Consider the following 15,743-nt stretch of genomic DNA (forward strand, 5'->3'; position numbering starts at 1 on the left):
AGAGATCAGCAAATCCGACCTCCTGCACACACACACACACACACATGCACACAGACACACACACACACATCACTGTACAGAAAGAAACCCCAATAGACTCTCCTCCCATACACACACCCAGTCAGTTGGCACACACGTACCCCAAGAGAACACACACCTACCTTTGAAGGAGCTGAGAGGGGGACTCTGAGACCGAACGGTACACGCAGAGATCCACACACTCTCTGCTGGGCATCACAGACGGAGGAGGAGGAGGAGGAGGAGGAGGAGGAGTGGGGAGATGAAGAGGACCACAGGCAAGAGGATGAAGACAGACCCTCATACCAGGCTCTCAGAACTGAACTGACCCAGAGTCTGCTTAGTCTTTTATTTCCCCACGACTAGCCTCTCCGTCTTCGTCCGAATTCCACTTTTTTTGCGTCGCAAAAAAACAAAACAAAACGAAACAAAAAAAAGAGTGAGTCCTGTAAATACTTGTAATACCTACTTCAGATATGATTTCACATCAGTGTGATGTTCTTCTTAAAATGCAGTATTGTTATGTTTTCCGTTGCTTGACAGAAACATTTTGAAAGGAAAGACTGGGGTGGGGGGGTTACCTTGTTGCCTGTTGAGACCACAACAAGCAGTTAGCTTTGCTAGCGCACCGTCTCAACGTGCTTTAGAGATGGACAAAGATCGGGAGCGTGCGACAAGGAGGGAGGGGGCAGGCATGGAATGGATGCTTCGTCAACAACTGCCCTCATTGACAAGACTCAGTCATCGGCCCCTTGAGCGTGATTGGATAACACAGTGGTCTGTCAGCAGACTGGAGTTGTGATTGGTGGCTGTAAGGGGCGGAGTTAGCGGCTGAAGCTCCATGATTGGTGGAGAGAGAGAGAGCGTATACAAGAGGAGGGAGGGGGGTTCAAACTTTGAGTGGCCTTAGGAAAAACCTGTCTTATACCTAGTTATTCTTCTTCCCCACACTTTATCAGCCACTAATAGGCCCGGGGATTGTGGAAAGATTGAATGTGTGTATGAATGGGTTTGTGTGAGTGCGGGAAAACTCGTGTTCATGGGTGTGTGTGTGTGTGTCAGTGTGTGTGTGCGTTCTTGCAGGCATTTGTGCCTGTGTGTGTTTGTATGTGTGCAGGCCTATGTGTGTTCAAACACGCACATGGCCATGTGTGTGTGTGTGTGTGTGGTATGGGTTTCAGTGTGCAGAGGTCTTTGTGTGTGTGATTTCTTTACTTCCTCTCCACAATCCCTCTCTTGTACCTTTGTTCAGCTGGTAGGACTGTATCCTGTATTCTTGTGTCTTTGACCTTAGGAAATAAACATTGATCTTACTGTACTGTTCTTCGTAGCTGAGAAAAAAAACAAAGAAAAGAAAAAGAAAAACGTTCAACTGATGTACAACAAAAGTTATTGAACTTTCATTTTTTATTTCATTTTAATTTTTTCAATATTTTTTAAAAATGGTATGTAATTATTTTTCCACAGTATTACAGAAATAAAAAAGCACTGTTTTTATAAGACTTGTGAATGCGTCATCATTTCACACTAGGCTATCTGTCACCTTTACTTCCTGTGAACCTGAGAGAGAAGAAGCCATCATGAAACACACCCAATATAAAGAACTACTGCAGAAGGACATAATCATCATACTCTTAAAACACACCCAATATGAAGAACTACTGCAGAAGGACATAATCATCATACTCTTAAAACACACCCAATATGAAGAACTACTGCAGAAGGACATAAATATAATCATCATATACTCTTAAAACACACCCAAAATGAAGAACTACTGCAGAAGGACCATCATACTCTTAAAACACACCCAATATGCAGAACTACTGCAGAAGGACATAACAAATATACCGGTAATAATCATACTCTTAAAACACACCCAATATGCATACATATAATCATCATATACTCTAACACACCCAATATGCATACATATAATCATCATATACTGGTAGTGGTATATATACTAGACAGTAGGCTATAAAACATATAGTCCAAATACTACATTGACAATATACAAACAAATACAATATAGACCATATATTGAGTGTGGTTCCAAAACGCTAGAGGCCTACAGTATCCACCATTTTAATGAATTTTCATGAATCATTTGTTTACATTTTGTTTTCCAAGTACTTTCAGTAAAAATGTAATCGGGTAGGCCTATTGTTATTTGATTTATCTTTACTCATTCAAAACAACAGAACTGCAATTTGATTGATATTACCTGAAATACACAATTAAATAGGCTTGCATGACTTTTTAATGTTTTTAAAAACAATTATATAGCGTTTTGGAACCAAACAACCAATGTAATTAGGACACATTTTAAGTAGGCTTAGAGTAACATACTGTATGAAGACAACATTGCTCATTGAGCAAACACCTGTAGTTTCTATAATGTTCAAGAATGGAATTAGTGTATTGCAAATGGTAGCAGTTATGAAGGGTATAGGCCTAGTAGATGGGTGCCTTTTGTGGCAATCTGCTGTGCTTGGTGGTTCGGGCGTGTACAGATCTGTAGGTAAAATTTAGATTTACCAGCCATTTAAGGAAAACATAATGAGACCTCTCCAGGTTGGTCCAGGCAGGCTAGCACCACCACTTCTCAATGAGACGTGGTCTGGGAACCAAACGTTAATTTTCTCGTATTTGAAAAAAATGCCCAGATCCGTTTATTGGGTGCCACGGATGTCTATCAAATGCGTCTGTGCATAGCTCATCATCGTCTTGCTTTCCCCCCTGTTCTGTGATTGGTTCCCTATCTCAGGCGAAAATTTGCTCCATGGTCTCCAGGCTGCCTTAGCAGCGTGAATCAAATCGCGCGCAAGGCAGCATGGGAACACCCAGGCTAATCCTCAAACTGACTGAACCAAAGATTGTTAAGGCGGAGCAAGATACTTCGTCGTAGTTCATGTCTATGGGCGCGAAATGGGGATCGAATCCTGTCTGCATAAAGAGGCGTGTCGATGACGTATTGACGAGCGTACGTTGCAACCGGCCAACAGCAGCTGCATAAATAACCGGCGCACACCTGATATAAGGTTGATTTTCTCCAGACTGAAATGCTCAAAAATGCTAAAAATGTACCTGAAATGTTCAGAAGGGTTTGAGGATCATGAAAACGTGCCCGAAATTCACATTCCTAACTCTATAGAACCAAGACCTTAGCATATGTGGTGAAATTCTGAGCTATGCCCATAGACTTCAATGGAGCAGTCGCTGCCTCTGCTCTGCATAAAGGGGGATTTTGACCCCCCTCGTGCGATCCGGGTTCCCGGAAGTGGCTCCTGATGAAACATCTTGCTCCGCCTTAACAATCTTTGACTGAACTTCTCAACTGCTGTGCTGATCTTTGGTGCAGTGCCATCCGCCACAGAAGATGGCAGCATTGTTACTGCGGACTACTTTTTTACGTTACAAAATCTAGATGTTGCGCATGCGCATGAGTCCAGTGTGTAAGACAGTAAAAAGATGGCGGCGACGTTGCTGAGGTCGCTTAGCAAACTCGGACGTCCTTCAGCTGCAATTTTAAACCATAATGCTGTGAGTCCGGGATGTATGGTCCTGCAGAACAGGTAAATGTTTCCACATGATGTTATCTGTCACTTCAAGCAGTTTTTCGCACATATGCTGGACGTTAGAGACAAATACACTTTTGACAGTAAGCTGTGCGTGTCAGACCGCTAGCTAGCATTTAGCGGACTTGCATGCTAGAAATCCGGTGACTGGAGGCTGGCAAAACACTGAGCAACTGGCGTCATTCCTTGAGTTAAAAAAAAGTCATTCTGGCAAGAGCACTGTTTATTAGCACAGTGTACAGATCGGCTTTGTATTAGGCCGGTTACAAGTGTTCTACCTTTAAACGGTGTCTGAATGCCCCACCAGACAGCTGACCTGAGCTATGTTATAACGTAGCCTAGCTAGCTTGGCATGCAAAGCAGCCTGCTAAATAGCCGGTTCATTAGATGCTTTTAGTTATGATACCAGAGAGGGTTACTTAGAAGGACCTGGCATGGCTGACAACATGTCTTAGATGTATCGTAGTTGTATCCGTATTGATCTCACCTAAAACTGTTTGTTGACATTTGTGTTGTTGCTAGATCAGGCATTTGTGTAGCGGAAACATAATGCGAGTTCAAAAGATCTCATGCAGGCGAAGCAGGACGTAGATGCTATAAAACTTGCGTGCGATATATGAGAAACACCAAGCAAGCAACAAGATGGATAAATTTAAGTAACTGATCTGCGAGACAAGTTCCAATCTTATTGTGTGTGTGTTTGTGTGTGTCCTGCTAGGCATAAACAGTGGCAGCCCGATGTGGAGTGGACAGAGCAGTTTGCGGGTGCTGTCATGTACCCCAGTGCCCTCACTGAGAAGTGGGTGCCCCCTCCATGGAACGGTAAGACTGTTGGTTCACACACACACACACACACACACACACACACACACACGTCGTCTTCTCACACGCACACACATGTGTCGTCTACACACACACACACACACACCCTGGTCTTCTCCAGGGATGGAATCTACCAGCCGGGCCACTCAACTTTTTTATCAATCACTAGAGATGTACGTAAAGCCACCAATTACCAACCCTTTCATTCGAAAATTCTAAAACAACAATGTTTTTTAATACTTCAAAAAACATTTGATAAATGAACCTTACATTATTTGGTAGCCATAGGTGTGTAGATTTTACTGCCTGAACCTTACATTATTTGGTAGCCATAGGTGTGTAGCTTTTACTGCCTGAAATCCGATTTTGTTTACCACGCTCAGAGTTTAGTGCTGGGCAAATGGGTGCCTATTTCCAACCTTTCTCACGGCACATCAACGGTTAGACCGAGAATTCTCGTCGCAAATCAAAATTCTCGTCGCAAATTCGAGTCACGGTAAAATGGAATTTTTGGTACATAGCTAATTTCAATACACTTATGGTGTGGGTGCTTGCGTTTCTTTAGGAATCCACTGTCTTGGTTTGTATAGAAAGTCAAGTTTATTTATATAGCGCATTTCATACACAGAGGTCACTTCATCAAAACACAGTGAGATTAAACTTACCTGCAGGAGCACATCTCTGTGTTAATAGTATACGTGTGTGTGTGTGTGCTGTGTACATTTTGTAAACATACTCTCTCTTCATGCCCCCCCCCCCCAGATAAGGACCCCCCCGCAGAGAAGGAGGTGTCCAACCTGACGATCAACTTCGGCCCCCAGCACCCCGCTGCCCACGGTGTGCTGCGTCTGGTGCTGGAGCTGAGCGGCGAGTCCGTGAAGAAGTGTGACCCGCACGTCGGCCTACTGCACCGCGGCACAGAGAAGCTCATCGAGTACAAGACCTACCTGCAGGTGCGTCGCCATGGCAACGACCCCTGACCCCTCCACAGGAGCACGGCCTTAGAGAGCATTTTCAACCTGAGCCCTGTCTCTAGGCTTCTATGGGTGTTTTCACTAAGGACGAGAACATGCTCAGTATTGGGGCTAAGCTAGCTGGCTAATGCACCTACGCAACGAATTCATACGGATTGTGCTCTCTTGCAGTTTCTGTACCTTTACTGGGGTAAACGGGCACCTGTGTATCTCCGAAGGGATCCTGTCCATGTCGCCTGACGCATGTGATGTTGAGTCTTGTCAGTGGGGAAAACGGCAGTTTCCACACACACACACACACACATGCCAGCCAGCTGCTTCCTTATGAATGCATTGGCAGCATTAGCAGGCTAGCTACTTTAATACTGAGCAGATTTGCCGTTTTTGTCCCTAATGGAAGTGCGTAAAGACATCCCTGCTGAAATATCCAGCCTGACCAGCTTAAGGTGGTTAGCTGGTTGACCAGCATATTTACCTGCTTGTTTGAGCACCCTGTGATGGTTGACCAGCTAGACCAGAAAAAATCTTCCGAAAACATACCTTCAGCTGGTTTACCTGGCATGCGATGGTAATTTAGATGGTTTTATGATACGATACAACTTTATTTGTCAGTTTGGCTGAAATTCTCTTTGCAAATTCTGTTTTGTTTGTCGTACCACCTCAAGCTGGTCATTTTAGCTGGTGTTGCTGGTCTAATGACCAGCTTATGTTGGTCATTCTAGCAAACCAGCATTCTTACACCAACAATATCAAGCTTGGCAGGCTGGTCACCAGCATTACCATCTTGCACCAGCTTTATCCCGCACGACAGGCTGGTCACACCAGTATGACCAGCCTGTCGTGCGGGTCAGATGGTCACACCAGCATATCCAGCTGGTGGCCCAACCAGCAAAGACCAGCAAGAGCTGGAAGAAAACCAGCAAAGACCCGCTAAAACCAGCTACCAGCATGAGCTGGTTTGCAGCTGTTTTTTTTTTTTCAGCAGGCTGGGCTTAAGTGTCTTGCTCAAGGACACTTCGACGGGGTCAGGAGGAGTTGGGCTCGAACCAGCAACCTTCCAGTTTCTGGACGACTCCTCTACCTCCTGAGCCACTGACCCCAAGTAGAGTGTCCTGTCTCTCCTCTGAAGTCATGAGCTGAATACTGCAACTGCGACTTCACACAACAATTATGTAGCAAGGAAGCTATGAAAACCGTTTATAAGTTAGCATTTGGCATTTCCCTGTGGCAGTTCTAAGCTAAGTTAGCATTTTGACATTTCCCTGTGGCGGTTCTAAGCTAAGTTAGCATTTTGACATTTCCCTATGGTAGTTCTAAGCTAAATTCCTGAGAAATTAATAAATATCTGGGAGTATCTGACAGCTTCACAGTAATTTCCCAGGCCACATGTGATTGTTTTTCACTTACATTTGGGGGATATGATGTCGGCCAAACTGACGGTAAAATTAAAACGACAAGCAAAAATAGCTAGTGACGGAATTTTTACCCCTCTGTCCGTCAAAATGAAAAAGTGAAATGCAACCTCTGTGTGTGATATTGTAACACTCCCTCCCTTTGATTGTGTGTGTGTGTGTGTGTGTGTGTGGTGCAGGCTCTGCCCTACTTTGATCGTCTGGACTACGTGTCCATGATGTGTAACGAGCAGGCGTACTCTCTGGCCGTGGAGAAGCTGCTCAACATCCAGGCGCCACCCAGAGCCCAGATGATCAGAGGTGAGACACCCTACCATACCCTACATATACCCTACATACCATATATACCCTACACACACCCTACATGCCATATATACCCTACATTATTATTATTATTATAACCTTTATTTAACCAGGTTAGTCTCATTGAGATATAAAATCTCTTTTTCAAGAGAGACCTGGCCAAGATAGCAGAACAAATAGTTACACATCACAATCACAAAACAAACACAAAAGAGGCAAGACAACTCAAGTGCATTCCAGATTAAATAAAAGTGCCATTAATTAAAACATTTGCACTGGATGGACTCATGTTCTATGGCTTTAACAACACCTTTAAAATCATTTAAGGAAATTAGACACTGTAGTTTGAGTGTTTTCTGTAGTTCATTCCAAGCAGAAGGTGCAGCAAACATGAAAGCCTTCTTGAACACCCTACATACCCTACCCTACCCTACCCTACATGCCCTACATACCCTACCCAACCCTATATACCCTACCCTACATACCCTATCCTACATACCCTACACACCCTACCCTACACACCCTACATACCCTACCCTACACACCCTATATACCCTACCCTACACACCCTATATACCCTACCCTACATACCCTATCCTACACACCATACCCACCCTACCCTACACACCCTACATACCCTACCCTACCCTACACACCCTACACACCCTACCCTACACACCCTACCCTACATACCCTACCCTACATACCCTATCCTACACACCATACCCACCCTACCCTACCCTACACACCCTACATACCCTACCCTACCCTACACACCCTACCCTACATACCCTACCCTACATACCCTACATACCCTATCCTACACACCATACCCACCCTACCCTACCCTACATACTCTACCCTACCCTACACACCCTACCCTACCCAGCCTACCCTACACAGCCTACCCTTCCTACTACACACCTATCACCATGGCAACACACTACCCTACACACCTTTTACCATGGCAACACTACCCTTCCCTACTACACGCCTATAACCATGGCAACACACTACCCTACACACCTTTCACCATGGCAACACACTACCCTACACACCTCACCATGGCAACACACTACCCTACACACGTCTTACCATGCCAACGCTATTCTACCCCACCCCACTTCGCCATCTTGCCTACCTGGCACTACCATTCTAATTAATCATCCTTCCATCCATCTCCAAATATGATCACCCTCTGTGTCCTGGGGTTGCCATGGCGAGAGACTGGCACTCCGCTGAGCCAGGGCACAGAGGGCGATCACATTTGAGGTTAATCCGGCCTGATCCCCACTCCAGGCCCGTGTGTGTGTGTGTGTGTGTGTGTGTGTGTGTGTGTGTGTGTGTGCACGCCATGCCCAAGAAACCAAGCCTGCACTGAAGCCCTGCTCTCAGTACGATCTGGTAATTAGCACGTTCACATTTAGACTAAAGAGGAAACCGGGAATGACCCCAATATAGAGAAACTCAACCCTGCATCACTCTCGACTTGACTACACACACATAAATGCACGCGCACGCACACACACACATACAAAAACAAACACACAAAAACACACACACATACACTTGCACAATCAGGGCAGTGCAATCCCCAGCCAGTCAGCTTTAAGACTAATTCTGTAGGAGTGGTGGCCTGGCATCTGACTTCTAGAAGTGTGTGTGTGTGTGTGTGTGTGTCTGTGTGTGTGTGTGTGTGTGTGATCACAGGTCCTCCAGCTGGTCTGTCCCATGCGAGGGCTGTTTGATGGCCCTTGCGGAATGCAAGCTGCGCGCGCACACACACACATGAGGATAATGTGCGTGTGTGTGTGTGTGTGTCCTTCTCATAACACACAACTACATTATCCTGTGTGTGTGTGTCCTTCTCATAACACACAACTACATTATCCTGTGTGTGTGTGTGTGTGTGTGTGTGTGTGTGTAGTCCTGTTTGGAGAGCTGACACGTATCCTGAACCACATCATGGGCATCACCACCCATGCCCTGGACATCGGGGCCATGACGCCCTTCTTCTGGATGTTTGAAGAGAGAGAAAAGGTGAGGTGTGAGCGTGCGTGTGTGTGTTTCGGGGACAGTGGTCCTGTAATATAATTGACAAACGTCGGATCAAAGTGTCTGCTAAAGCAGGGATTCCCAAACTGTGGTACGCGAGCCCGCACTAAGGGGTAGGGAGTCAGGATGTAAAAGGTGGTCCGCTGTGCTAAATGATTATGTGTAAATGTGTGTGTAAGAGATCACTTTGTGTGTGTTGTGCGTGTTGTGCCTCTGAGTATATATGCTTAATGTGTTTCTTCGTGTGTGTGTGTGTGCGTGTGTGTGTGTTGTGCCTCTGAGTATATATGCTTAATGTGTTTCCTCGTGTGTGTGTTGTGCCTCTGAGTATATATGCTTAATGTGTTTCTTCGTGTGTGTGTGTGTTGTGCCTCTGAGTATATATGCTTAATGTGTTTCCTCGTGTGTGTGCGTGTGTGTGTTGTGCCTCTGAGTATATATGCTTAATGTGTTTCCTCCTGTGTGTGTGTGTGTGTGTGTGTAGATGTTTGAGTTCTACGAGCGTGTGTCGGGAGCGCGCATGCACGCAGCCTACGTGAGGCCTGGAGGGGTGCACCAGGTGAGGAGGAAGATGACCTCGCCAGCCACACACATACACCTTCTCTACAGCAGTTTCATGGCTTATGGAAATGAAAATTATATCCTGGTGTAACCGTGTGTGTGTGTGTGTGTGCGCGTGTGTGTGTGTCTGTCTGTGTATGTGTCTGTCTGTCTGTGTGTCTGTCTGTGTGTGTGTTACAGGACATGCCCCTGGGTCTTATGGATGATATTTATGAGTGGTGTAAGGCGTTCTCTCTCCGCATTGATGAGGTGGAAGAGGTAACTGGAGAGCAGTAATGACCAACTACTTCTGTTAGAACCACACAGCACTCAACCACACTGTTAGAACCACACAGCACTCAACCACACTGTTAGAACCACACAGCACTCAACCACACTGTTACTACCTGTGTGTAGTGTTCAGATACCTGTGTGTAGGTGTGTAGTGTATGTAGTATTTAGATACCTGTGTGTAGTGTTCAGATACCTGTGTGTAGTGTTCAGATACCTGTGTGTAGTGTTCAGATACCTGTGTGTAGGTGTGTAGTGTTCAGATACCTGTGTGTAGTGTTCAGATACCTGTGTGTAGTGTTTAGATACCTGTGTGTAGTGTTCAGATACCTATGTGTAGGTGTGTAGTGTTCATATACCTGTATGTAGGTGTGTAGTGTGTGTAGTGTTCAGATACCTATGTGTAGGTGTGTAGTGTGTGTGTGTAGTGTTCAGATACCTGTATGTAGGTGTGTAGTGTTCAGATACCTGTATGTAGGTGTGTAGTGTTCAGATACCTGTGTGTGTAGTGTTCAGATACCTGTGTGTAGGTGTGTAGTGTGTGTAGTGTTCAGATACCTATGTGTAGGTGTGTAGTGTTCAGATACCTGTATGTAGGTGTGTAGTGTGTGTGTGTGTAGTGTTCAGATACCTGTGTGTAGGTGTGTAGTGTTCAGATAACTGTGTGTAGTGGGGCGACGCACTGATCATGTGACCCCTCTGTGGGGCGACGCACTGATCATGTGACCCCTCTGTGATCATGTGACCCCTCTGTAGATGTTGACCAACAACCGCATCTGGAAGAACCGGACCGTAGACATCGGCGTGGTCAAGGCTGAGGATGCGCTCAACTACGGCTTCAGGTGAACTGCTGTCTCAGAGCTGTGTGTGTGTGTGTGTGAGAGAGAGAGATTTGGGTGTAAGTTATGGTGGTGTGTGTTAGTGTGTGTGTGTAAGAGAGAGAGTGAGATTTGGGTGTAAGTTGCTAGTGGTGTGTGTGTGTTAAGGGTGTCATTTTATTTCGAAATCGATCGAAATTACATCTCGAACTTCGAACTTAAAAGTAGAATCGCCGATGCAGCCACACCCCCAATGTCACGTCCAGCATGTATGCCAAGACGCACAAACACACACGCACGTGCTGAACTGCAGCGTCAACACTCCTCTAATTTTAGGCTGCAGCCAGTTAAAATATACACATCAACCTACCGAAATCAAAGCCCCTCTTGCTACTTTGAAATCACCGGTGTGGAAGTATTCGTTCATTCACGTCAATTAAAACTAACTTAGCCTACTCAACTTAGCAAGTGAAAAGATGGTCTAATTACAGTCCAAAGTTACTTTAAGGCTTAAAATGCACATTTATAAGTACATATTCCATGAACACTAACCTTGGGTCTCTTCGGAGTGTGCTGAAACAATCAAATTAACATTCTGTGTTGTTTCATTTTACTATGTTCACGTCTCTGTTTTAGCCTAAAGTTAGTTCTTTTTACATTACAACCTCGAGGTTGGAACGGTTATAAAGCGGTTCAAAATAAAAGCCCCCTGAAAAAGAAAAGGCCAAAAAGAGTAAATAACATATAAGGAATGCATTAATAGTAATATTTTAAAAAGATCGAAAATCGAATTGTGACTTTAAAATCGAAAATTACATCGAATCGAGGATTTGGAGAATCGTGACACCCCTAGTGTGTGTGAGTGTGTAAGAGCGGGTGGATGTAAGCAGCTGGTGATGTATGTTTGAGTGGACAGTGGTTGTATTGAGCGTTTTCAGAATAAAGTGAACTAGGGCTGGGACAACGCGTCGACGTAATCGATTACGTCGACGCAAAAAATACGTTTACGCAAAACATGCGTGTCGATTTGTCAGACCCAAAACGCGTGCTGCCAAATATTTTGAATTTTACACCTTCAGTGTTTCCCATACATTGACTAATCTGTGGTGGGGCGCCACAAAACCGGCCGTCACACATTGATGTTCTGTGTTGTACTATTTAAATTAAAGATAAGATCAAATCCTTTGAGCTGCACTTTTTACACACGCAGCCTTTCCCTGCCCCGCCCACTCTCTCTCATAACGAGCCCGCTGCTCCTCCTCTACATGTGCATTTAACACAAAATAGTCACGATTGTTGAAGGATTGTTGTTGCCACATAGAAGCATTGCATAGAACACGGCTAGTTAAATTGCTATTAAATCCGCTTAGCATCATGACCATGCTGTGCAAATTTGTTCAAAACTGCTGCAGTCAAGTTAACTCTGCTTAGGTCTATCACAACAGTACATTGAGGAGACTAAACTTCGTTAAGTTATGCAATCAAGCAGTATCTCAAAGCTAACGTTAGAAAACTGTTTGGATGTTGAGTTTAGCATGCTTACTTACAGCTGCTTGTCAATTTCGTTACTCAGGGCTCATTTTATTGACTCTGACACTGAATGTTTGCCAAATCCCGATGTAAATGGAAAAGTGTTTTCCAAGACTCAAAATGCTTGTCCCAAGGAGAAGTACAAACTGTTATTTGAACTAACTACGTTAGTTCTTGAATTTCCCCTGGGGATCAATCTATCTATCTACGTTATGAATTGCATCCATACATCAGCTGCGTTTTAACTGCGTTAGTGTTACAATTGCAAGGGAACGAACGTCTTAAAGTGACAGGCACTCAATTAGACCTATACACTACTGAACTTTATTGAATGCTACCTCTGACTAAGAATGCATTACTTTGCACTTGTATAGTCTTTTATTTTGGAATTTTAAGAGCAATAAACATATATTGCAATGTTAAGGGATTCATGTTTTTTCATTCAGATATATAAATCAACATGTATAAATTGCTATTAGTCAATTAATGGGGAGATAATCGATAATCGAATCGTTAGATTAATCGATGCATCGAAAAAATAATCGCTAGATTAATCGTTTAAAAAATAATCGTTTATCCCAGCCCTAAAGTGAACCATTGTATACACAGCCATAACTTTGCTCTCTAATGTGTGTGTGTGTGTGTGTGTGTGTGTGTGTGTGTGTGTGTGTGTGTGTGTCAGTGGTGTGATGCTGAGAGGATCAGGCATCAAGTGGGACTTGAGGAAGTCCCAGCCCTATGATGGGTACGAGAAGATGGAGTTTGACGTGCCAATCGGCAGCAAGGGGGACTGCTATGACAGGTAAGGAGTCCCTTAACACACACACACATACACACACACACACACACACACAGACACACACAGGTAAGGAGAGACACACTCATAAATTCACATACACTCACATAATCTCATTTGCATCTCATTTCCCATCCTTGTGTGTGTGCGTGTGTGTGTGTGTGCACCCCAGGTATCTGTGTCGTATAGAGGAGATGAGGCAGTCCCTGCGGATCATGATCCAGTCTCTCAACCAGATGCCCGAGGGGGAGATCAAAGTGGACGACGCTAAAATCGCACCTCCCAAGAGATCTGAGATGAAGGTAAGCCGTGTGTGTAATGTAATGAGGACTGGTGGTTGGTTTATAGACTCCCAGCATTAGTGATGCTCCGGCTTACAATACCGTGTGTGTGTGTGACTGGGCTGTCTCTCTCTCTACTGCAGATGTCCATGGAGTCGCTCATTCACCACTTCAAGCTCTACACTGAGGGCTACCAGGTGCCTCCAGGCGCTACATACACGGCTGTTGAAGCACCCAAGGTGTGTGTGTGTGTGTGTGTGTGTGTGTGTGTGTGTGTGTGTGTGTGTGTGTGTGTGTGTGTGTGTGTGTGTGCGTGTGCGTGCGTGTGTGGGCAGACTAGGTGAAGTATTTGATGTTAATTTAATATTCATTTGATATTTAATTAATATCAGGTGTGTGAAGGGCAGCCGTGGCCTACTGGTTAGCACTTCGGACTTGTGACCGGAGGGTTGCCGGTTCGAACCCCGACCAGTAGGCACGGCTGAAGTGCCCTTGAGCAAGGCACCTAACCCCTCACTGCTCCCCGAGCACCGCTGTTGTTACAGGCAGCTCACTGCGCCGGGATTAGTGTGTGCTTCACCTCACTGTGTGTTCACTGTGTGCTGAGTGTGTTTCACTAATTTACAGATTGGGATAAATGCAGAGACCAAATTTCCCTCACGGGATCAAAAGAGTATATATATACTTATACTTATACTGAAGGCTCCAGTCTACCTGGTTGATAATGTGTGTGTGTGTGTGTGTGTGTTGTAGGGGAGTTTGGTGTGTACCTGGTTGGTAATGTGGGTGTGTGTGTGTTGTAGGGGGAGTTTGGTGTGTACCTGGTTGGTTGTGTGTGTGTGTGTTGTAGGGGAGTTTGGTGTGTACCTGGTTGGTAATGTGTGTGTGTGTGTGTGTGTTGTAGGGGGAGTTTGGTGTGTACCTGGTTGGTAATGTGTGTGTGTGTGTGTGTGTGTGTGTGTGTGTGTTGTAGTGGGAGTTTGGTGTGTACCTGGTTGGTAATGTGTGTGTGTGTGTGTGTGTGTGTGTGTGTGTTGTAGTGGGAGTTTGGTGTGTACCTGGTTGGTAATGTGTGTGTGTGTGTGTGTGTGTGTGTTGTAGGGGGAGTTTGGTGTGTACCTGGTTGGTAATGTGTGTGTGTGTGTGTTGTAGGGGGAGTTTGGTGTGTATCTGGTTTCGGACGGTTCCAGCAGGCCGTATCGCTGCAAGATCAAGGCCCCCGGCTTCACTCACTTGGTAAGACCCACCCCCTCCTCACGCCCACCATTCTGATTGGCTGCTGACTCAGTAAGCGCTGTAAGGACCTATGACTGACCCTGTTTCCCCCTCTGCAGGCGGGCCTGGACATGATGGCACAGGGACACATGCTGGCTGACGTGGTGGCCATCATTGGTGAGTCTCTGGTCATGTGACCACAGCTGCTCTGGCTTCGGCCGCTGTTCCGCCTTTAGCCACAGGGGGCGCTAGGCACAGATCCCACTTCACTTCAGCATGTCTCTCACATGTCTGAGCTTATCAGCGTGTGTGTGTGTGTGTGTGTGTGTGTGTGTGTGTGTGTGTGATTCTTTGTTCTCCTTGCCCGAGGCCTGACTATGATTTCTGTGTTGCTGATTGCTGCAAATATATGTGGCTGTGTGTGTATGTGTGTTCGCTCCTGTGTGTGCGGTTATTTCTGTGTGTCTATCTGTGTAAAAATGCGCATGTGTGTTTTTAGTGGTGAGTGACACCTTTTCTCTCTCTTCTCTCTCCCTCTCTCTCTCTCTCTCTTTCTCTATCTCTCTCGCAGGCACCCAGGATATTGTGTTTGGAGAAGTTGACCGTTAACCGACGCTAACGTCTGTGTGTTCGTCCATCTGCAGTCAACTTGAGTGTGCTCACCCCTACTGCTACGCACACACACACACCCCAGTTGTATAAACGTTTAAACTCAATAGGTATCTGAAAGGAGGATGGAGGCTAAAGATGTCTTTGCTGCAGACGTCCCTTGTTATTTTCTGCATTATTATGTAAATAAACCAGAATAAAGCAACTGCTGTCGTTTGGTGCTGTCTGTGAGGGAGGTGGGGGAATGGAATTTTATTTTTTTATAAACAGGAAATGAGGTCACTCGCTGGTGTGAAGGGCTGAAGGGCTCGCTGGTGTGAAGGGCTCCACTGGCATATATATATATATATATATATATATATGTGTGTGTGTGTGTGTGTGTGTGTGTGTGTGTGTATGTATGTGTGACAGAGTAAAGGGTAAGTGATGTAGCTGTGTTTGTGTCAATCTTGCCTACAGCTCTGAAGTAGGAGGGGTCTGAAGTTAAAATGGACACAC

General features: G+C 45.2%; 2 protein-coding genes across 2 annotated transcripts in view; both read left to right on the forward strand.

Annotated features, from left to right (window-relative positions):
• Positions 1–1,501, forward strand: part of kirrel1a (kirre like nephrin family adhesion molecule 1a) — a 7,811-nt gene extending 6,310 nt beyond the window's left edge. Inside the window, exon 4 of the mRNA XM_042070061.1 lies at positions 1–1,501. This exon is cut by the window's left edge and continues 2,016 nt beyond it. The gene's annotated coding sequence lies outside the window, so the exon portion shown is untranslated.
• The window catches only part of ndufs2 (NADH:ubiquinone oxidoreductase core subunit S2), a 21,520-nt gene extending 6,070 nt beyond the window's left edge, over positions 1–15,450 (forward strand). The window contains exons 2-15 of the mRNA XM_042070041.1: positions 3,493–3,596; positions 4,318–4,421; positions 5,184–5,374; positions 6,987–7,107; positions 9,038–9,150; positions 9,650–9,724; positions 9,907–9,984; positions 10,753–10,838; positions 13,027–13,146; positions 13,313–13,442; positions 13,565–13,660; positions 14,574–14,657; positions 14,756–14,813; positions 15,208–15,450. Of these exons, the coding sequence (XP_041925975.1) occupies positions 3,493–3,596; positions 4,318–4,421; positions 5,184–5,374; positions 6,987–7,107; positions 9,038–9,150; positions 9,650–9,724; positions 9,907–9,984; positions 10,753–10,838; positions 13,027–13,146; positions 13,313–13,442; positions 13,565–13,660; positions 14,574–14,657; positions 14,756–14,813; positions 15,208–15,245 (1,398 nt within the window). The 3' untranslated portion in view covers positions 15,246–15,450. The remainder of the gene's footprint in view (positions 1–3,492; positions 3,597–4,317; positions 4,422–5,183; positions 5,375–6,986; positions 7,108–9,037; positions 9,151–9,649; positions 9,725–9,906; positions 9,985–10,752; positions 10,839–13,026; positions 13,147–13,312; positions 13,443–13,564; positions 13,661–14,573; positions 14,658–14,755; positions 14,814–15,207) is intronic.
• The last annotated feature ends 293 nt before the right edge of the window (positions 15,451–15,743 follow it).

This window comes from Alosa sapidissima, chromosome 18, assembly GCF_018492685.1.
Source record: "Alosa sapidissima isolate fAloSap1 chromosome 18, fAloSap1.pri, whole genome shotgun sequence".
NCBI lineage: Eukaryota > Metazoa > Chordata > Actinopteri > Clupeiformes > Clupeidae > Alosa > Alosa sapidissima.